The sequence below is a fragment of the Bubalus bubalis genome, chromosome 5, assembly GCF_019923935.1.
Source record: "Bubalus bubalis isolate 160015118507 breed Murrah chromosome 5, NDDB_SH_1, whole genome shotgun sequence".
NCBI lineage: Eukaryota > Metazoa > Chordata > Mammalia > Artiodactyla > Bovidae > Bubalus > Bubalus bubalis.
Window position 1 is genome coordinate 16042486 of NC_059161.1, and position 22533 is coordinate 16065018.

General features: G+C 41.7%; 1 protein-coding gene across 1 annotated transcript in view; it reads left to right on the top strand.

The window, feature by feature from the left end:
• Positions 1 to 19800, top strand: part of COLGALT2 (collagen beta(1-O)galactosyltransferase 2) — a 121345-nt gene extending 101545 nt beyond the window's left edge. The window contains exons 8-12 of the mRNA XM_006048652.4: positions 2912 to 3018; positions 9163 to 9295; positions 9501 to 9628; positions 14773 to 14979; positions 16860 to 19800. Of these exons, the coding sequence (XP_006048714.2) occupies positions 2912 to 3018; positions 9163 to 9295; positions 9501 to 9628; positions 14773 to 14979; positions 16860 to 17136 (852 nt within the window). The 3' untranslated portion in view covers positions 17137 to 19800. The remainder of the gene's footprint in view (positions 1 to 2911; positions 3019 to 9162; positions 9296 to 9500; positions 9629 to 14772; positions 14980 to 16859) is intronic.
• The last annotated feature ends 2733 nt before the right edge of the window (positions 19801 to 22533 follow it).

Sequence of the window (22533 nt, forward strand, 5' to 3'; positions counted from 1 at the left end):
ACTTTAATTGTATAACGATTGAGCAGAAATGTAACAAGATGCCTGTCTTAATGATATGCTCAGCAGAACCAGAATTGTGACTCCAAAATCACTGAATCCTTCATGGGTCCCTCAGGTCACATAACTGCTGATCCATGTTCAGGAACTTGATGATTTGGAGGCTAGGACAGTGCCTTGGGAATCCACAAACTACGATGGAACTTTTCCATGAATCTGCGATATGTTATAAGCCAAACTTTGTGCTCTATGCTCCTTGCCACTGATTCACTGAAAGAAAATGCCTTGTTTATCTCCCTGTACTATGTCATATGGGTCTCCAAAGTACAGCCATCTTAAATTCCTGCAGGAACTGGAAGTTGGGGGTTAGTCTGTGAAATTTATTTGTTGGCAGATTTCAGAAATGGAAAGGAGTATTTCATGAATATTAATTGGAAAGGAGTTAGAAACTATCATGCTATTTCTGCAGAGGGCAAGATGAGATTAGATGGTTTTAAGTGTAATAGAGATGAATTAGACTAAAGTAGAGAAGAATTAAAGTGTAGATAGTTTTATAAACAGTCAGGGCTTCAGAAAGGTTGGCCCACCCCAGATACTGAACTGGCTTCCACATATTACTTACAGTTCTCCTTTTCTGCAGCTCTCACTAACTCTCATGTCTCCAGGTAAAAGAACCCAAGGGTCTTTGTGTATATTCATTTTTCCCTTTATAAACACATTCCAATGAGGATCAAATCAGAGCAAATACCATGGGACAAAAGCAGGATCTTCTAGCTCTGGTCTTCCATTTGCAAGGACTGGGTCACTTTTAGAAGCCTTCTGAAAAAGGCCAACTCTACCGAGATACAGACACGGGGACTCTGCTCTCCTGAGCCCTGGCAGTCACCTCTCTGGAACAGAGATAGGATAGTAGAAAAGGGGATTTCAGGGCTTTTTCGACCTTCCCTGTACTCTGTGACCTTGTTGGGGTGTCTGGGCTGCGTTTGGCTGGGTGGCTTTTGCCTGTTTACTCTTCACTAATATGAGCGAGCCGTCTGTGTTTGCCCTTCAGAGCTGCAGTTTTTATTGCACTTGTCCCGGCAGGACCCGGATGGGATTATTATTTACCAAAGTCTTCCCAGACTAGAGGTCTTGGGTCTGAGGGGACTTTTTGTTGTATTTCTGTTAGTTTTTTGTTTTGTTTTGCTCTCCTGGCGTGACCTCAGGTAGCTCCATGTGTACACATGAGGAAATGCCCATTCCTTCCCATAGCCTTAAAATCAGGAGATGGAACGTGTTCCCATCACAGTAGGATTCTAAACAGGAAGAAAATGACATATAAATGAACACAACTCGTTGTTATAAAATCCCAAGTAACAGGACAAATAGAGTTACCACAGAAATTGGTTTTTTTTTTTTAAAGAATTGCACAGTTAGATAAACAGTGGAGGTAATAAAATCATGATATACCTAATCCACTTTGTTCTGATTCAGATGGATGATTTTTTCAAAGAAGACATCTTGCTCCCCCATCCGTTCTTTTCCTTGAGCTGTATAAGTGGATGGAAGTGAGAATATTTTTATAAAATATTGAAGAGTTGAAATTTTACTTAATTCAGCTTTTGATCTGGTAAAACGTATAACATCTTGATGCTCCATTCAGAATGATTGTGTGAACCATGGCTTAACCCTCAGTAAAGTCAAAACTCCAGCCTGCTTATACGACATGACTTCTTCTTTATTCTAGACATAATGCAAACTTTATCACAAACCACATATTATAGACAATTTAATCTATATTGGCCTTGAAGGATAAGATTGCTCTACTCCCTCTTTTTACAAACAAGGGAACCGGACCCTGTACCATTAGATGTCTTCCTCAAAGTCATCTAGATGTGTCTTTAGGATGAAGCCAGTGTTGTCCAGCTTATTCCTGCAGGCTTCTCCTTTCCCATGCTATTCAGTATTTTTTGCTGGCAACCGAAGTCTCCCTCTCTTTCAAGACTGGTTTAATGTACAAAGTGAGTTTATTACTGCTTGTAGAAAAGGACCTTATTAAAGCACTTCATTACCTGTAACAACTTTCATGAGGCTTTGGGTTCTTCTGTGGCTCCTTAAATCTGGGAATAATCAGACCAGCCTCCTTATCTGTATAAGTCCCAGTAGCAGCCTCATGATAGGTGTGTGTTCAGAGCAGTCATCAGGAATTTCAAGGCTACTGTGAGGAGCTGCAGGAAGACCCAGCCCTCACGGGGGACAATCTGAATGCACATTTTGGAGACTTCATGGACCAGTACATGTCTTCTCTATAAGACTTCCCTCAGATCCATGTAATATGGAAATTATGACTCTCCCTAAAGGGCTACTCCCAAGAGCAGAGTCCTTTTTCTTTACTTGTTTCAGAAAAAGTCTAAGAGAGTTGAAGAGGTCTGGTAAAGAAGCTATGAAAATTAAGACCTTAATAATTCGATTTGGAACTCTTGGTAATAAAAGGAATTTGTTAAGACTAGATTTTTCTTACTCTTGGAATGACTTTAAATTTTTCTACAGAGGATATAAATTACAAGAATAGCTAATATTTTGTACCCAGGTGATAGGACCAGTATTACTTCCATTTTGCAGATGAGGAAACTGAGGTGTAGGAATTGGACCAACGCAAACACTTAACAGACTTAGGTCTTGATAAATCTAGCCACTTGCCAAACTTCTTCCTTCCCCTTGGTCTCATATGTTTTGGGTTTAATTCACCTTTGGCTTCCTGAAGAATAGCTTTTTGACCCGATATGAAATACAAATAAATCTTCACCATTTCCCCTAACCTTTCCACTCCTTATTCTAACTAAAGCTTTGTTCCTTATACTTCCTTTGCTTTTCAACAGCCTAAAATAAAAACTGAGTAATCTGTATTTCTTTTCCTTTTTTCTTCTTGTATTAGATTTTCATGATAAACCTCAAGCGCAGAAAGGACAGGCGAGACCGGATGTTACGCACCCTGTATGAACAGGAGATTGAGGTCAAGATTGTGGAGGCTGTGGATGGAAAGTGAGTTGAGTTTTCTCCTCAAACCCTTGCCGCTGTGGCTGGAGTGGAGATACTCCCTCTCCAACTGAGGTTTAGTCCCAGTGGGCGGAATCTGCAGTCATTGCGAGATAGACATGCTTTCACAGTGCAGCCTATTTTGGGAAAACTTTATGACTCATAGAAGCTTATATATGTTAATTTCACTGAGCAGAGCAGAAATCCACTCATCATCCTGTGCTCTCTGGTCTTCACTATGCTGAAGGCTTGCCCTGGGTGTGATTTTCCACTGTCTCTGGGGGTTCTTGGAATGGTCGTGGTGGTTGCCAGCCCTGTAGTGCCTTGGAAGGAATGCGTTCAGAGTTGCATTCAGAGCCTGATTTAGAGCAAAGCATCTTACCTTGTGTGACTTGACCTGAAGAAAATAAGTGGAAAAAGTGCCTAACAGTCTGTGTGTCCTGTTGCACGAGATGCTTGCCACAGTCTGCCTGGGCTGATCACTTTTTCCAGGAACATGGCAGGAAACTTACATACAGTACCTGGTTGGATTCCTTCAAGAGTTTTTGTTATTGATGTTGTTATTTTGTTTTGCTTTGCCCTTTAACACTCTATTATTTCAAGGAGTATGTTAGCAGTCGTGTCTTACTTTTTGTGATCCCATGGAATGTAGCCCGCCAGGCTCCTCTGTCTATGGAATTCTCCAGGCAAGAATACTGGAGTGGGTAGCCATTCCCTTTTCCAGGGGATCTTCCATACCGAGAGAGTGAACCCTGCTCTCCCACATTGCCAGCAAATTCTTTACTGTCTGAGCCACCAGGGATATTTGCAAAACCTCCTATTCCATGTTATATATGAATTTGGAATATGAATGACTCTAAGGAGTATGGCTAGAAGCTCTTGTGGAAGTTTTTATGACTCTTTTAGAGAATCTCATCAGTGTTTCTCAAAGTGTGGCCTGGACACCCATTTCACAGTCCCCAGGGGCTGGTTAAGAGGGCAGCTTCGTAAGTCCCAGAGCCACTGAACGATGATCTATAGGGCTGGGCTGGGAATCGGCACTTAAGAAACCTCAAAGTGATTCTTGGGTAAGATTGCCACGTAGAATAGAGGACACCTAGTTAAATTTGTCCCAAACATTGCATGGGTCTTATACTAAAAAATTACTGTTTATCTAAAATATAAATTTGACTGGATATTTTCATGTTTTACTTGCTAAATCTGGCAACCCTATTCTTGGATGTACTAGAATTTGGGAACTACAGTCTCAAATACCTCTAATAACCCCAATCTCCTTCATAGACCACATGGACCAAGGAAAACTAGTTGAGGTGTGAGAGTTCTTTATATACTCTGCATACAGGTCTCTTATCAGATGTGTAATTTGCAAATATTTTTTCCCATTTTATGAGCTGTCTTTTCACTTTCATGATGGTGTCCACTGAAACACAGACATTAATTTGATGACATCCAGTTTATATTTTTGTTGTTGATTGTGATTTTGGTGTCATATCTAAGAATCCGTTACCAAATCCAAAGCCATAAAGACTTGGTTCTGTCTTTTCTTCTAAGAGTTTCATAGTTTTATGTTTTATATGTATCTCTTACACATTATTAGATCTTTGATTTATTTTGAGTTAGTTTTTATATAATGTGAGGTAAGGGTCCAATTCATTCTTTATTTCCAATTCATTCTTTTGTACAAAGTTATCTATTTATCTCTGCACCATTTGCTAAAAGATTATTCTTTCCTTTACTGAATTGTCTTAGCAACCTTGTCAAAAATTAATTAAATAGAAAGGTTTATTGCTGGATTCTCAATTCTGTTCCATTGATGTGTATGCCGATCCTTATTTCCCACAGTAGCTTCTTATGTGTAAGGAAGTCCTTCAACTTAGTTATTCTTTTTCAAGATTGTTTAGGCCATTCTAAGTCTCTTGGATTTCTGTATAAATTTTAGCATTAGCATACCATTTTCCACAAAAAAGTTTGGATTTTGATAGAAATTGCATTGACTCTGTAGGTCAGTTGAGAGAAGTACTTCTCTCTTTGTAATATGAAGTCTTCCAATTCATGATCATGAATATCTTTCCATTTATTTAGATCTTTAATTCTTGGATTGTTGTTTTGTAATTTTTACTTGCTCATCTTGCATTAATATGGTTAAATTTATTCTCAAGTATTTTACTCTTTTTGATGTTATGATAAATGGAATTGTTTCCTTCATTTCATTTTTATATTGCAGATTGCTAAGTGCATAGAAATAGTTGATTTTTGTATACTGATCTTGTTCGTACAACCTTGCTGAACTCACGTATTATTTCTAATAATCTGTGTGTAAGTATGATCAGGCCATTCAAGATGACTCCTCTCTTGTTCTCTGTGCATCTCCTACTTGACCAGTCCTTGCTTCACTCACATGACTATCCAACCCTCTTAATTATAGGGCTTAATCAGTAACTGCCCACGTGCTTGCCCCCACCCCAGTCACTGTTTTCCTTGGTAAATGATGAACCAATGTGATGTTAATGCCCCCTATAAATGGTAGCCTCCTTCTCACCCAAGTAGTGAAGACTGCTGCCGTGTCTGGCCTCTTGTCTGTTGTACACAAGAGAATGACATGCTCCAGGATCTTTGGCTTCAGACTTGTAAGATCCCCCTGTCCAATAAACCATTAATGTCTCTGTCACTGTCTCTGGGTTCTTTCTTTGGTCTCAAGGTTAACTAAATTACAAGGCTTGCAGTCCTGGGAGGTACAACCCAACAGTTGTCAAGCCAGCCAGAGACTGAGGAAACTCCCATGAGCATCAAGATGTTGTCGAATAAGGATGAGGAACAAAAAGTTGTGGGGGTAATCCTTGGCTAAATCCTCAAGCACAATGTTGGACAGAAATGATAAGAGTGGATAGGCTTGGCTTATTCCTGTTATTAAGGAGAAACATTTAGTCCTTCACCAATAGGATAATTGGCTCTGGAGTTTTCACAGATGGCCTTGATTGGGTTGAGTGTTTCTATCTTGAAAGGGTAATGGTGTCTTAGTTTGTATGCTGCTATAATGAATTACCATAGACCAAGTGGCTCAAATAACAGACATTTGTCAAAGTTCCAGAGGCTGGGAAGTTCCAGAGAAGGGTGCCAGCATGGCTAGATTATGGTGAGAGAGCTCGTCCTGCTTTGTAGATGGCAATCCCCTTCCTGTGGGCTTCTCTGGTGGCCCAGTGGTAAAAGAATCCGCCTGCCAATGCAGAAGCTGCAGGTTCGATCCCTGGGTCAGGAGGATCCCCTGGAGACGGAAATGGCAACCCAATCCAGTATTCTTGCCTGGGAAATCCCATGGAGTGAGAAGCCTAGTAGGCTATAGTCCACGGGGTCACAGAGTCAGACCCAACTTAGCAACTCAGCATGATCTCTGTCCTCTTGCTGTACTCTCCTATGGCAGAGAGCAAAGAGAGGGGAGAAAGCAAGCTTTTGCTTTCTTATAAGGGCACTAATCTCATTTACGAAAGTTCAACCTTAGGATCTACGGCTCCACCTCCTTATCAACATGTGAATTTGGGGGAATATAAATAGTTAATCCATATACAGTAGGATTTTTGTCAAGTTTCATGTCTATTTAGATGATTGTGGAATTTTCATCTGTTAATAATGATGTGTCACTTTTTTTCCCCAAGTGTTAAACAACCTTACAATCCTGGGATAAATCCCATTTGGCCATGATGTATAATTCCTCTTCTCGATGCTGGATTCTGTTTCCTAGTATTTTCTTGGGTATTTTTCTATTTATCTTAAGCGATATTGGTTTCTCATCTTCTTGTGATATTTTTCTGGTTGTGTATCAGGATAATACTTTATAGAATAAGTTGGGAATTGCACCCTCTTGAATTTTTGGTAAGGGTTTGAAAGATTTGTGTTAATTCTTTAAATGTTTGGCAGAATTCTGAATTCTTTACAGAAGTTATCTGGTCCTGGACCATGTTTTGGAACTTTTTTTTTTAATCTTTACACATTCAGCCTCTTTAACTGTTATAGGTATTCAGAATTTCTATTTCTTGAGTTGGTTTGTTTCTTTTGAGCAATGTGCCCATTTTATCTAGGTTATCTAATTTGTTGATATATAATTGTTCATAGTATTTTCTTGTAATCCTCTTTATTTCCACAAGACCAGTAGGGATTGCTCCCTCTTTCATTCTTAATTTTTAATAATTGAGTCTACTCTTTTTATTTGCCTAAAAGTGTTATCAGTTTTGTTCTTTTCCAAAGAACCAACTTTTGGTTTTGTTTTTGTCAGTTTTTCTATTCTCTGTTTCATTCATTTCCTTCTTTCTGCTTGCTTTGCATTTAGTTTGTTCTTTTCTCAGTTTCTCAAAATGGAAAAGCAGATTATTTCAGATTCTCTTTTTTAAACATAGACATTTGTACCTGTAACTAGCCCCCTAAGTACTGCATTAGGTGCATCTTGTAAGGCTTGGTATGCTGTTTTCATTTTCATTTGTCTCAAAATATTTTTTCATTTCCTCTGTGGTTTCTTTGACTCATTGGCTATCAAGGAGTATATTATTTAATTTAACATATTTGTAAATTTTCCAAGTTTCCTATCAATTGTTAATTTCATTGTGGTTATAGAACATACTTTGTATGAATTCAACCATTTAAAATGTACTGAGGCTTTATTTATGGTCTATATAGTCTAACATATGGTCTTTCTTAGAGAATGCTGCACATACAGTTGAAGAATGTGTATTTTGCTGTTGTTGCCTTTAATTTCAGTGTCAAATCCAAGAAATCATCACCAAAGCAGTCAAGGAGTCTTATCCCCTTGTTTTCTTCTAGGACCCTACTATTAATATGAACTTGATGGCTATAAATTAAGATGTTAATTATAATCCCTAGGGCAATCACTAATAACTAAAAATATACTGAAATATAAACAAAGGAATTAAGATGTTAAAGTACAAAATATTGAATCCTTGTATTGTACACCTGAAACTAATGTTATATGTCAATTATATCTCAATAAAAAAATACCAACTTCAATACTAAGGAAAAACTTAACAGCTATATAGCTTTATTCCTTCCCCTTCCTTTGTTCTATGGTCACACTAATTATTTCTTTATATGCTCTTTATACATTATTTGCTCTTACTGCTTTATGCAGCTATAATTTAAATCAGATAAGGTAAAAAATTATGAACAAAAGGATACTTACACTATTTATGTTTACCTATCCCAGGTGACGCTAGTGGTAAAGAACCTGCCTGATAATGCAAGAGACATAAGAGACACGGGTTCAGTCCCTGGGTCGGGAAGATCCCCTGGAGGAGGGCATGGCAACCCACTCCAGTATTCTTGCCTGAAGAATCTCGTGTACAGAAGAGCCTGGCAGGCTGCAGTCTATCCGGTCACAAAGAGCCAAACTCAACTGATGTGACTTAGCATGAATGCAAACACCTGCACTTCCATTTACCAATGCTTTCATTTCTTTATGTGGGCCTGAGTTATTCTCTAGTTCCTTTTCATGTTAGCCTGAGGGATTCCCTTTAGCATTTCTCGTAGAGCAGATCTACTAGTGATGCTGTTTTTGTTTATCTGGGACATCCTGGTTTTTCCATTTGTGAAGTCTAGCTTGACTGGATACAGCATTCTTGGTTGAGTCTCTCTGAGTCGGCACTTTGAATTTGTCAACCTTCTGGCCTCCATGGTTTCAGATGAGAATCAGCTATTAATCTTACTGAGAATACTTTGTTTGTAGTGAGTCACTTCTCTTGCTTACATGACTCTCTCTGCATTTTAATTTTTAACTCCAAAGGAAAGATGTACACATGTGTACAATTCCTCTTATGATTCTTTCCTGTCCTCATTCCTTCCAGTGTTTAATAATATTTAATGTTTCTATTAGCCACTCTCCTTCATTAGGAAAATACTTTTTCAAAGGTGCCAAAAAACTGATGATACTTAGAACTACATTGGGTGTTGTGAGGGATACATAAAATATAAGACCGCATCTTGTCTTCACAAAGCTCATAATGCTATAACACATTAACCCTGAGGAGCTTCTAAGGAGCCCTGCTCAGTGTGCATAAGGGCCCTGGGGAATACACAGACCTCTCCCTCCTGGCTTCTGTGTTGGGGACCTCTCAATGTGTTAATTTAGGGGCGTGTTCTATCTTACAGGGCACTCAACACAAGCCAGCTGAAGGCCCTGAATATTGAAATGCTGCCTGGATATCGAGATCCCTACTCCTCCAGGCCTCTAACCAGGGGTGAAATCGGCTGCTTCCTTAGCCACTACTCTGTCTGGAAAGAGGTGAATAATGCTTCATTCAGATGTGCAGTTCTGTAATGAGAAGGGAGGAGAGTGGGACCATTTTACTGTTGATGAACCTTCACCAAGATTCCAGTTATGAGCTATTATGTGTTGTGCTACTATACTTTTGACTTTTTAATACCTATTTTGATTAGATAAATAAGTATCAACTTTTCATCGGGTATCTTCCCCCTGACCTTTACAGGTAATTGACCGGGAGCTGGAGAAGACTCTTGTTATTGAGGACGACGTGCGTTTTGAACATCAATTTAAAAAGAAGCTGATGAAGCTGATGGATGACATTGATCGAGTTCAGCTGGATTGGGAGCTGATGTGAGTGACAAGACGACAGGCTTTTCTAAGAGTACTGAGAACTCTTTCAGTTCTTTCAGCACCAAGAGCCCCAACTCATAGGAGGTGGGGCTCAAGCTTCCATTTACCTGGCTTTCTCTCCATATATGTTCCCAGCAACAAGAAGTAAGTAGGGGATACCCACTGGTCTGGGGGCTTCCCTGGTGGCTTAGATGGTAAAGATCCCACCTGCAATGCAGGAGATCTGGCTTTGATTCCTCGTTAGGGAAGATCCCTTGGGGAAGGGAATGGCTACCCACCCACTCCAGTATTCTTGCCTGGAGAATCCCATGGACAGAGGAGCCTGGCAGGGTTGCAAAGAGTCAGACATGAATGAGTGACTAACACTTTCACTTTTGCATCTATATGTTCTTCAGGGTGAGAAAGTATGAGACTTTCTTTGAGACTTGGAATCTGCCTGCAGATCTGGGGTTTTCAGTATGAGCATTTACCTGAGAATGCAGCAGAAACCCACCCATGAAGCAGCGTGGTGCATAGAGTATGTCCAGGGAGGACCTGTGCCAGGGCAAGGGTCCTGTGTCACACTTGAGCATCAGCTCCCTGGAGGATGGGTTTCCTCTGCAGTCTCTGATGGTGTGTGGGGCGGGAGAGGAGAGGGGGTTGGAAGGTCAGTGGGAGAGCACCTGTTGGGGAGGGGAGCTGTACAAATAGGGAGAACACTGACAGCTGGGTTTGGAGAGTCAGAGGCTGTCTTAGGAAAACCAGACTCACCAAGGGAGTCCTGGCTCTGAACTGACATTTAGTTAATGCTCGTTGCCTGCTAACCTCTGGGAACTGAGTGTGTGCTCTCTCTCTCTCTCTGGGAACTGAGCGCTCTCTCTCTCTCTCTCTCTCTCTCTCTCATTTTGTTTTTACAATGAGATGACACTTTTTACTTCTCTCCAATGAGGCAGAAAGTTCCCAAGCGTCATATTTACTTCCCATCTGTGTGTCAAAGGCAATTTCATCAGATCAGAGGCTGTTCCTTTAGCAGCTGCAGCCCACAAGCTGTCCCCGTTCCTCCTATCCTCGGAGGGACACTCAACTATGCACTCGGGTGGAATACTTGTTCTCTTAGAAAATGTACCGTTCTGAGCTCAGAGGAAACCTAGTAATGGCTCCCGTAACCGTGGGAATTAGACCCAGGACTATGTAATAAAGGGATTGGCTCCTGTCGGGTCTCAGCCATGTGATGCGATTCTGCACTGTCTCTTCTGATCGTTGTCCCTAGAATCCTCTAGGAGTTCTCGCACCTCAGGCTTTCTGAGTCTGTGGTCCTGCAGCCTGCGGTTAAGGCCCCAGAGGCATGGAGCTTGAAAGCTATTTCATGCTTATGTGACATGTACAAAGGCAACTTTCACTTAAGCCTTGGAATCAGAGGACTGGACTTGGGGAGTCTAAGGCTTAGAGTTGACATACATTCTTGTTCACCTGTGGTTTGGTTGATGCAATTGTTAGGAAAGCATACCAATGGATCCAAGGAAGAAGAGTTATTGTTCTGATAAGGATATGGGGGATGGAGCTGGGGAGATGTTTTCTAAATTTCCATGACTGATCAAGTGCAAGTGTTCCATTGAAATCTATTATCTAATCACAAAGAATTATAGCTGTTTCCAATTTTTCACATCTCACTTTATAAAATGAATAAAGCAAATGTACTTAAACTCAAAATATGAAAGCATATAGGCTGTCTGTGACAGCAATATTAAATTTCTCCAGAAAAAGGAAATAGTAAGCAGGGAAAAATAGAACAAGCCATTGAAATCATCTAGGGCAGCGTGTCCAATAGAAATATGTGAGACATATCATTTAAAATTTTCTGTGTGTGCTCACTCATATCTGATTCTTTGCTACCCCATGGACTGTAGCCCACCAGGCTCCTCTGTCCATGGGATTTTCCATGAAAGAACACTGGAGTGGGTTGCCATTTCCTCCTCCAGAGGATCTTCCCGACCCAGGGATCAAGTCTGTATCTCTTGTGCCTCCTGAATGGGCAGGTGACTTCTTTACCACTGCACCATCTGGGAAGCCACATCATTTAAAATTTTCTAGTAATCATATTAAAAAGATAAAAATAGGTGAAATTAACTTTAATAATACATTTTATTTAATCTAACATATCCAAATATTATTTTAACATATAATCAGTATTTTAAAACTATTGATGAATTAGTCTATATTCTATTTTCATTCAGTCTTCAAAATCCAGTATGTATTTAATGCATACAACACACCTCAGTCCATATGCTAAATTTTCAACTGTTGAAGTAAACTGTAGCCCTACCAAAATAATACATTTCAAATAAGAGAAAAAATATTTTACACATCATCAATTTTAAAATTACAGTTTACATTTAGTATAACAAATTGAGTATAAGCTTAGTTCCTCAGTCACTCTGGTCACAATTCAGGCGTTCAATAGGATTTTCTCTTTCGCTTGATACATGAGAGAAATTCAGGCTCTTTGCTTTTAAGAAGCTGCGGTTGAGAGGTGGCTATATTTATCTCCAGAAGAAATGAAGATGAACACAGACTTATTCTATATATCATAGGATGTTTCAACAAAGAGGATAGCTTAAATATTGAAAGAGATGGTTTTTAGAGCAATTCAGCTTTTTCTGACAGGCAGAAAGCCAGATCTCCTCAACTTGGTCCAGGCAAGCAGAAGCAACCAGGCTCCAGACAGAAGTAATGGATCACAGATCCATGGGTAGACTGGGGATGGGGAGAATAGTTGAGGGTACATCCTGTGTTGCAGAAGTAGTTCCTGGAGGACAGAACCCCAGAGGAAGCATGGGCAGAGATGGGTGAGGGAAAGCAAACCTTGCAAGTGGTGACATCCATTCTTTCCCAGAGGAAACACTCTTGAGCTACTCTTGAGTTCCTAGGTCTTTCACTTTGGACTATATCTTTTCCAAAGCATTTTCTTTCTTGTGTTTACCACCAGCATTTGGAGAGCTGTGCAGAAAATATCAAGTCCCCAGACTGAAGCTCTAGGGACTTGAAAGCAAAGTTGGGATTCTCACAACTGGTCTTTGTTGTCCCCTTCCAACCTCTATAAACACAGCTGAAAATCCTACACTACCTTTGGGAAATGATCGGAAAAAAATCTGCTTTTTGTCATGAAATTTTTAAAAGTTTTTTTTTAATATTGGAGTATAGTTGATTTACAATGTTGTTAGTTTCAGGTGTATACCAAAGTGATTCATTTATACTTGAGATTCTTTTCCCATATAGGTTATTACAAAATATCTTGAGTATAGTTCCCTGTGCTATATAGTAGGTCTATGTTGATTATCTGTTGTATACATAATAGTGTGTATGTGCTAATCCCAACCTCCTAATTTATTCCCCCCCCCCCACCCCCAACACACACCTTATCCTTTTGGTAACTATTAAGTTTGTTATCTAAGTCTGTGACATATTTTGTAAATAAGTTTGTGTGCATCATTTTTTTCAGATTCCACATGTTAGTGATATCATATGATAGTTGTCTCTCTGTCTGATTTAATTCACTTAGTATGATAATCTTTAAGTTCATCCATGATTCTACAAATAGTATTATTTCATTCTTTTTTATGGCTGAGTAATGTTCCGTTGTGTATATGTACCACATCTTCTTTATCCATTTCTCTGTTGATGGAAATTTAGGTTACTTCCATGTCCTGGCTATTATGGATAGTGCTGCTATGAACACTGGATGTGTGTATCTTTTCACATTATGGTTTTCTCTGGGTATAAGCTCAGGAGTGGGGTTACTAGATCATATGGCAGTTCTAGTTTTAGTTTTTTAAGTAAAAAGACTTGAAAAATTTTGTATCCTACAACTTTACCAAGTTCATTGATGAGTTCTAGTGGTTTTTGGTAGTGTCTTTAGGGTTTCATATGTATAGTATCATCCCATTTGCAGCAGTGGACAGTTTAACTTCTTTTCTAATTTGAGTTCCCTTTGTTTCTTTTTCTTCCCTGATCACTGTGGAGGACTTCTGAAACTGTTGAATAGAAGTGGTGAGAGTGAGCATCCTTGTCTTGTTCCTGATCTTAGAGGAAATGCTCTCAGCGTTTCACCTTTGAGAATGATGCTAGGTTTGTCATATTTGGCCTTTATTATGTTGAAGTAGGTCTCCTCTGTGCCTGCTTTCTGGAGAGTTTGGTTTTGTTTTTTTTTTAAAAAATGAGTGTTGAATTTTGTCTGACTTTTGTCTGACTTTTGTTGAATTTTGTCAGTTTTTTTCTGACTATATTGAGATGATCATGTTTTTCTTCCTTTACATATTATTCTTTAATAATATTTATACTCACTTGCTCACACTGGTGAGTATTCCCTGGTACGTCTGCCCCCAGTGTCCTGGCCCCCACAATGAGTCATAGCCACTCCCCCACCCCGCCAGGAGACACACTGCTTTTGCCCAGGTCCTGCTGTGCATGAGACTTTGTGTGTACCCTCCAGGAGTGGAGTTTCTGTTTCCCCCATTCCTACGGAGCTCCTGCAATCAAGCACCCTGGCCTTGAAAGCTGAGTGCTCTGAGGGACTCCTCCTCTTGATGGCAGACCCCCAGACTGGGGAGCCTGACACGTGCTTCAGAACCCTCGCCCCTGTGGGAAAACTTATGAGAAATAATTATTTTCCCCCTTGTGAATCATCCACCTGGTGGGTACAGGATTTGATGCTATCACGAATGTGCCCTCCTTCCATCTCATTGTGACTTCCTTGTATTTGGGTGTAGAATATCTTTGGTGGGTTCTGGTCTTTTTTGTCGATAGTCATTCAGCAGTTAGTTGTGATATTGGTGTTTTTGTGAGAGGAGGTGAGCTCAAGTCCTTCTACTCCACCATCTTGTCTCCAACTTCTGAAAGATCTTTTAAACTCTTCATTTCAACTTTCAGGCCTTAACAGCCTGCTAGGCAAGGATAGCTGGGCTCTTGATAAGTGGAACCACAGAAATGGCCTGAAATTGATGCAAGATGGTGACAACCATGATTGATGTGCTGTGCCCTGTTGTGTGATACATTTAAATAAGACACAGTTGGTCCAAGCTTTCAAAAGTGTCTGCAAAGCTGTGCTCCATTCTTATGGATGTCTAATACTCAAATTGGAATTTTCTCCTCCACCCATTTCCTTTTAGTTATATTGGTAGGAAGAGGATGCAAGTAAAAGAACCAGAGAAAGCTGTGCCCAACGTGGTAAATCTGGTTGAAGCTGACTATTCCTACTGGACCCTCGGCTATGTCATCTCTCTGGAAGGAGCACAGAAGCTGGTTGGAGCAGATCCTTTTGGGAAGATGCTCCCAGTGGATGAGTTTCTGCCAATCATGTACAACAAGCATCCTGTGTGAGTTGCCCTGAATTGCCTACCTGTCCCTTGAGCATAATTCATTCATGAATTATGCTACTTGATTTTGGGTAATACTTGGTATTTTTTAAAGGGGTACTCCTTTCCTAAATGATCTTTCCATAATCATGACAAAGAGAGGCCAACTCGAGTGATTACCTCCTTTTACAAACAGGGGATATAAGGCAGAAATGGTGAGTCTTGCATAGGAGTCCTCTTTAATACCCGCTAGGAGTCAGACACGACTGAGCAACTTCACTTTATTTTTTCACTTTCATGCATTGGAGAAGGAAATGGCAACCCACTCAAGTGTTCTTGCCTGGAGAATCCCAGGGACGGGGGAGGCTGGTGGGCTGCCATCTATGGGGTCGCACAGAGTCGGACACGACTGAAGTGACTTAGCAGCAGCAGCAGCAGCAGCTTAACTGCACATACTATGCTCGGTCCTCTCGTCTGATTTTCTTACTTCCATAAACCCATACACCTCAAGATGAAGGCCATCTTCCTAAGCACCTCATATTTTTCAGTTCGTTTCTTAGTCCATTGTGTATACTGTTGGCCAGGCAGTGACTCACAAGCTAGTCAGGAACCCAGACTCATGAACAGTCATTGTGATATATTGTGATACCTATGATCACAGAGATGTGTTAGAGGCTTGGGGAGAGTGGAGATGGCCTCTGAGCTGGGCATCCACAGAAGACAGTGTGATGCTCAGAGTTCCCATAGCCTGGGAGTTCAGTAGGACCTAGTGCTTGTATTAAGAACATGGTAAATGATGGGTTTATATGTCAGTCTCCCCAGTAACCTGTGAGCCACTGAGGCAGGGACCATCTTTTATCTCTGTGTCCTTAGAGTCTAGTCCAAATTCTACCCATGCTACCTGCTTGATCGATGCTTCCTAAATTCGTTAATGGAGCAGGAGACCAGGTTCTAACCTTGGCTCCTTCTCTCGTTGCTGGGTAATCTCCTCCCTAGATGGTTTTCTTTGTAGCAGTTCAATGTTCTTGTCCTGAATCTTGCTCATTTTGTCTCCTGTCCTCAGTAAAAACGGACAACGTGTCAGAGACTGATTTTTATCTCTGCTACCCAACAGAAACATGGAGGTCAACCATCATCCTCTTAATAGAAAGGAAATTGAAACCTAGCTGCTGAGCAGACGTCACCTCATGTAATCAGCAGAGGAGCCCTGGGAGGGCGGGCTCCTTGTCCCTTCATTTACACTCACAGGCTGCTGGACTGCAACGCCAAGCTGGTGTGCCTCCAAGCCTACACCACATCACTCACACCTTCACTCCAGCTCCCAGCCATGTCATTCACTGATCTAGGATCAAAGCATTTTCTACAAAGTGATCGCTTTATTTATTATTGTGGTCCAACAGAGCTTAAACCTTAATTTTTAGAATAAGACCTGAAATTCATTTTTAAGCTACTCTATCTAAATTTGGATCTTCCCTTGTAGCTTAATCGGTAAAGAATCTGCCTGCAATGCAGGAGACCCGGGTTCAATTCTTGGGTCAGGAAGATCCCCTGGAGAAGGAAATGGCAACCCACTCCATTATTCTTGTCTGGGAAATCCCATGGACAGAGGAGCCTGGCAGGCTTTAGTCCATGGGGCCACAAGTGTTGGACATGATTTAGTGACTAAACTACCGTCTAAATTTAACAGAAATACCCTGACCTTTTTCTTTGTGTATTTGTTTAAATCATCTGAAAGCCTTAAGAAAAAAATCTGTTGTGTTTGTAGGCTAAGGTTTTCCACAAAGACACAATTTTAAAAATAATCAAATCCATGAGAATTTAGGAGGTAATGAGCAAGACCTTTTCCCCCTGTTCTGTGAGTGTCCTGCCCCCTCACCCACTTGTCTGCCTCTTGTTTTCAGTGCTGAGTACATGGAGCATTACGAATCCAGGGACTTGAAAGCCTTCTCTGCAGAACCCTTGCTCATCTATCCCACGCACTACACAGGCCAGCCAGGGTATCTGAGTGACACGGAGACCTCGACCATCTGGGACAATGAGACAGTGGCCACTGACTGGGACAGGACACATGCCTGGAAATCCCGGAAGCAAAGTCGCATCCATCGCAACGCAAAGAACACAGAGGCCCTGCCACCACCAGCCTCCCTGGACACCACACCTTCCAGAGATGAGCTATGAAGGCTCCATGGAGGGCTTACTACACTTTGGTTTTCCTAATGGGCCAACCATCTGTTTGCTCCAGTTTCTTTTAATGGTTACAGTGACCTAACCAAAGCAGTCTAATGTGATTGATCAAAATTGATATATATTTTTTGACAGGGGAAGAGAATAGGGAAACTAAACCCAAATCTTCTAGGATGGCTAGAAGATAGGCTTTCTGGCCACCATTAGGATGAACTTCAACCCAGACACCTTGCCCTTTAGTTCATTTCCCATGATACTGGTTCCCACATTAAGGTTGAACAGCAGAGCTCAGAGATGCTCACTCAAGGGAAAGGTGATCACCAACGCTGTCACATCAATAAATGGGTAGGCCCGGCAGCCTATCCAACTGGACCATATCTAGTGGTCTGGTGGGCCCCGTTTTATGTCATAGATGTGACCTTGAAAACTTGAGTATGTTCCAAGTTTGGTGGTGGGGGATGGGAGGGCAGGAATCAAATAATTTAAAAATCAAATTAATCGGGCTTTTTCTTTAAAGGTATTTGTCATGAGCCTTATTGCAAAGTGAGCTTTGCATCTTAGTCTCCGTTATCCAACAGGGATGGGTATTTGGGTCTGTCTGAGACTTGGCCTTTGACTATCATGACAACTGAAGCTCTCATAAAGAGCTGTCCAGTTTGCCATGTGGATATATTGAATATAGTTTCATAGATATTTGAGGGTGTGTGTAGCTATTTGAAGAAAACACTCAAGCTTTGGCTTTCTTTATTATGGTCACTTGAGTTGGGATGCTCTATTTATGAAGATAAATTTAATATATAAGGGGCTGGGGCTGGTCTGTAATTGCTGTCCCAGGGGTTCATGTGCTGCCCCAGCAGGTCAGACTCTCCCATCCCCCCTGAGCCTGGGAGTGAATTGCAGGCGTGAGTTTCATGAGTCTGTTGAGAGAAAGAGCACATGTTCAGGCCAGCAACTGTCCTTGCCTGGGATTTTCATTCTACTTTGAATTATTTATTTTTATAAAATATTGGGGGTTGGGGGAGAGTCTGCAGGATAAGGCAGAGAAACAGATGCATCAGGCTTTCATCACTCCCGGGAAGTGGTCAGTGTAGACTTATTGGTTCCAGAACCTGGTTTTTCTGCATTTCCCAGGCCTGTTGAATGGGAGAGTCTAACCTTCTGGAAACAAATGATTCTCCACTTCAGGTGAGAGACCTTGGCTAGAAACAATGGACTGATCAACTGACATAGGCCAACACCCAGGGAAGCTCTTAGGGTCCCAATCCTGGGCAGACCACCTCTCTGCTTTTTCCATAAATGGATTTTATGTAAAATGCAGAGTTGGACTACATCATCTCTTCCAGTGCTGCCGTCTGTGATATCTCATGATGGTTTGCTTCAGGTATCTGTTCTCATGCCCACAAGCAGTAAAACTCAGTCTCCAGAAATCCCCGCCCCAAGCGTCCTGTCCACACCGGCTCCTCTCCCCGTGTCCTGGGTGTTGGACTCCGAGCTTCATGCTTGGGAACAGAGCCCCAGGGTGGCCTTGCTGAGTGTACCCATGAAGGTACTGCTGACTGCTCCCCATGAAGGCCCCCGGCTGCAGGACAACCAGGCAGCTTCCCCCCACAGAACGCCAGCCTTGGCCTTCCCTCTTGACATATGGTTGGTTCTTCTGCATTGACCAGTGAGCCAGGAGACAGAGGAGGGGGATCTCAGCTCACTGATTTTTACTGCTTAGAAATGGCAGTCAGAACTTGATTCTTTGTCTAGAAAAACAGAGCATCTGGGGAGCTAATGAAAAACACTTAAGTGATTCCTAAGGTTTCCTTGGGTATTTTGTATTTTGCTTGAATATTTGAGTGTGTGCAAGTGTGCATGAATTTTATGTGTTTTTTTTTGTTTTTTTTGTTTTTTATAAAGAGGGTGGGAGGTGGCTGAGGTATTAGGAGTGGAAATGGAGGCAGATTGAATTAATTTTTGTGTGGTTTTGTTTAATAGAGAACATTGGTGTATTTTCTTTTTCCCTGTCAGCTGGTCTGGTGGGTTTATGCATTCTCATTCTTAAAAGACATGGTTGATAAATTCTAGAATATTAGCTTAGGACTGTTCTACTGTGAATAAAGTTCTGGCTTTGTCAGCCCAGCCTTTGTTTCTCTTCACTCAGGTCTAGAATCCCAAGCAATGTTCTTTTGTTGTGAACATTGTGAACTGCAGATCCAGCATTTCTTAAAAAAAAAAAAAATCACCAGTTCAGCAGTCCAGGGATTCCTTGACCTCATTACTCTTCCTCCCTCCCGTCTAGCCTAGCCTTAAGTCAAGACATTTGACCTTGGCAGTGTCAGAGGACTTTGCCTCCAGCCATGGCACCTGCTGTCTGCCTCTGGAAGTTAAACCCTCTCTGGATTTTGCGATGCAAGGTGGAATCTTCTGGATGGACAACCTTGACTTCAGTGGTGCTGGTGCTGCTGAGTGTGGACTGAGCGTCTACCATCTGCAGAGGACACACTGCTTGGGCCTTGCTTTGTTCACCGGGGCCTGCTGCAGGATCTGGGAAGCAAGAGCTGGCATCCCAGCCTCCGCTACTGTCTGTCATGCTCTGTTGTTTCAGGGTGGGGAAGTGATAAATGACTTGCCTTCTAGAGCTTGCTGTGAAACAAATTAAAAAACAATGTGCAACCCTGTGACTGTTCATTGGTTCCTCCAGCGTTGGTCAGCAGCCCCCACTGCTGGGATTTCCAGGTTTGCACTGGCCCAAGGATGTCGGAGGCCAGAGATAATCATCACTTTGTTGTGGCAAAGAAGAGAGAGTAGTCACCAGCCCTCCTGGCCAGTTGGGGGATGTTTTACACGGCTGAAGAGGTGGGTAAGCCAGAGAGCATTCAAAGGTACGGAGAGACAGGAGTCCCCAATGGGAGGATGATGAGGGAGAATTCATCTTGCATTTCTGTGCTGTTGATCAGCCTATTCATCAAAAGATACTGAGACGCCTGTCCCAGGCCAAAGAGCTTTATCTTGGGGCAAAAATGGGAGAACCCATGTTGGCCTCAGTGACCCCTTTGAATTTCAGGTCAAGTTCCTCCCTCCCCCCGCCCCCAGACCTCAGAATCCAGGTGTGAGCATGACCTTGTTTCAGGCCCCGTGCTGGGCACTGAGACGCTCGGAGATCTAGGAAAGGTGCCTACTGCTGCGGGGTCCGTGGTCCAGGAGAGCTGCCGTGTATAGCCAGATGGTTGTCTTTCAGAGGCTGAAACAAAGGTGACTGTAGAACCCACGGAACCTGGTCGTCATGAGGAGGGGGACCGTCAAGGGGGCCCGTTGAGGGACCAGCTTTGCTGGGAATGTGACCATTGTGTTGGGTTTGGGAGTGTGAATGAGAGTTTAGGAGAGGGAGGAGAGTTGGGTGAAGAGGGTGGGGATGCTTTCAGGCACTGTGATGGTGTGGGGCTGGGAAAGGGCCTCCAGGGGAGTGATGGGGAGCAGGGCAGGATGGAAGAGTTAGCTATGTGCTGGAGTTGTTGACAGGTAACAGTCTTGAGACCCACTGATGATGGCAAGGCATGGCAGCTACCCCTCCACGCTGGGCCGTCCTCATGAATGCAGAGGCCGTTGTTTCTGGGGGAATTCTACGTTTGGTTTTTCTCCTGACAGACAATGCTGAGACTTCCAGTCAAAGGTTGGTGTCTGAAACAAAATTTCCATTCAGCTACACGCTTGGGAATCTTTTCACTTCTAGTTGGAACAAATCCATCTAATTAGTAGCTGTAAAATAAAGATGAGTCTTCCCAAGAGGCTTCTACATTGTGCTTTTGAGACATTCTTTCCAAGTAAGTGATCTCTGTGACTGACAAGTTAATTCACCAAAGATTTAACTAATGACAAAGGAAGAGTGAAAGTGAGGCCGGTCATTTGATAAGATAGCATGTTATGGGTGATACAGTCGGAAAGCACAGCACAGGCAGCCTTGGAAATAACCATTTCACCCAAGTTTTATGTTTGGTGGTGGTGTTTGTTATTTCAGAGAGAACCTCCCTCCCCTGGAGATGTTCTGATTAAATGTGTCAGAGGGCGGGGAGACATGAGAAGCGAGCAGTGGACATGGGAGGGACTCCCCTGTGAGCAGGCTGATGGTGGTCCTGAGTCAAGGAGGCGCTGCTGAAACAAGGCTGAAGAGTCTGGTCAGTGGTGACCAATACATTGTTTTTGGCTTTGTTTTTGCTTGCTTGGAAAAGAGAGAAATAATGATGGTGGGTTTTAGTACAATGTGTTAACCACAGATTACCTAGAAATTGTGCCTTCTCTTTTTTTAATTTTTAAGAGTTTTTTTTAATTGAAATGTAGTTGATTTACAATGCTGTGTTAGTTTCAAGTGTACAGCAAAGTGATTCAGTTATATATGTGTGTGTTTTTCTTTCTCTTTTATTCTTTTCATTATAAGATATTGAATATAGTTCCCTATTCTACACAATAGGTCCCTTTTCTGGTTACCTATTTTATATAGAGTAATGTGTATATATTAATCCCAAACTCCTAATTTATCCCTCCCAACTACCAAGATTTGGCATTTTCTATATGAATGGCCTAATTTTAGCCACTTCTTTCTGAGAGTTAGGCAGGGAAATGTAGCTATTAATTGTTCCTCATGCATAGGGCTTGTTTAAATAGCAAGTTAAAAGTATCCTTTGGCATACACACAGTATATTTTCCTCTAGCTTTCAAGAATGCCCACAGTTTTACAAAATGAACTTTGCCAGAATAGGTGATGTGAAGATCTGTAGATGAAAGGGACGTTCTGGGGTAAAGGTTTCAAGCTGTAGTAAAGAGAACACTCGATTGCTCAGCACTGCAAGTGAACGGGGCAGAGTGTCTTTTATGATATTTTGCTTAAGGAATCACTGTCCCCTGGAGACACTTCTGTTCTTCCCTATGACCTCTGGTTCCCCACATAGCATGGTATTTTTTCCAATAGTATCCTTTTCCATGTCAGGGAGGTTTTTAGCTATTATCTCTTCAAATATCTTCTCAGGCCCTTTCTTCTTCTGGAACCCGTATAATGTGAATGTTGGTGTGCTTGATGTTGTCCCAGAGGTCTCTTTGACTGTCCTTCTTTCTTTTCATTCTCTTTTCTTTACTTTGTTCTATGGCAGTGATTTCCACCACTCTGTCTTCTGTTCATTTATCCATTCTTCTGCTTCATTTATTCTGCTATCGATTGCTTCTAGTGAATTTTTCATTTCAGTTATTGTATCTTCAACTCTGGTTATTCTTTATTTTTTCTAATTCTTTGTTAAAAACTTAAAACTTTTTGCTCTGTGCATCCATTCTTTTCCTGAGTTCTTGGATCATCTTTACAATCATTACTCTGAACTCATTCTCAGGGAGGTTGCAGTTCATGGGGTCGCAAAGTGTCCA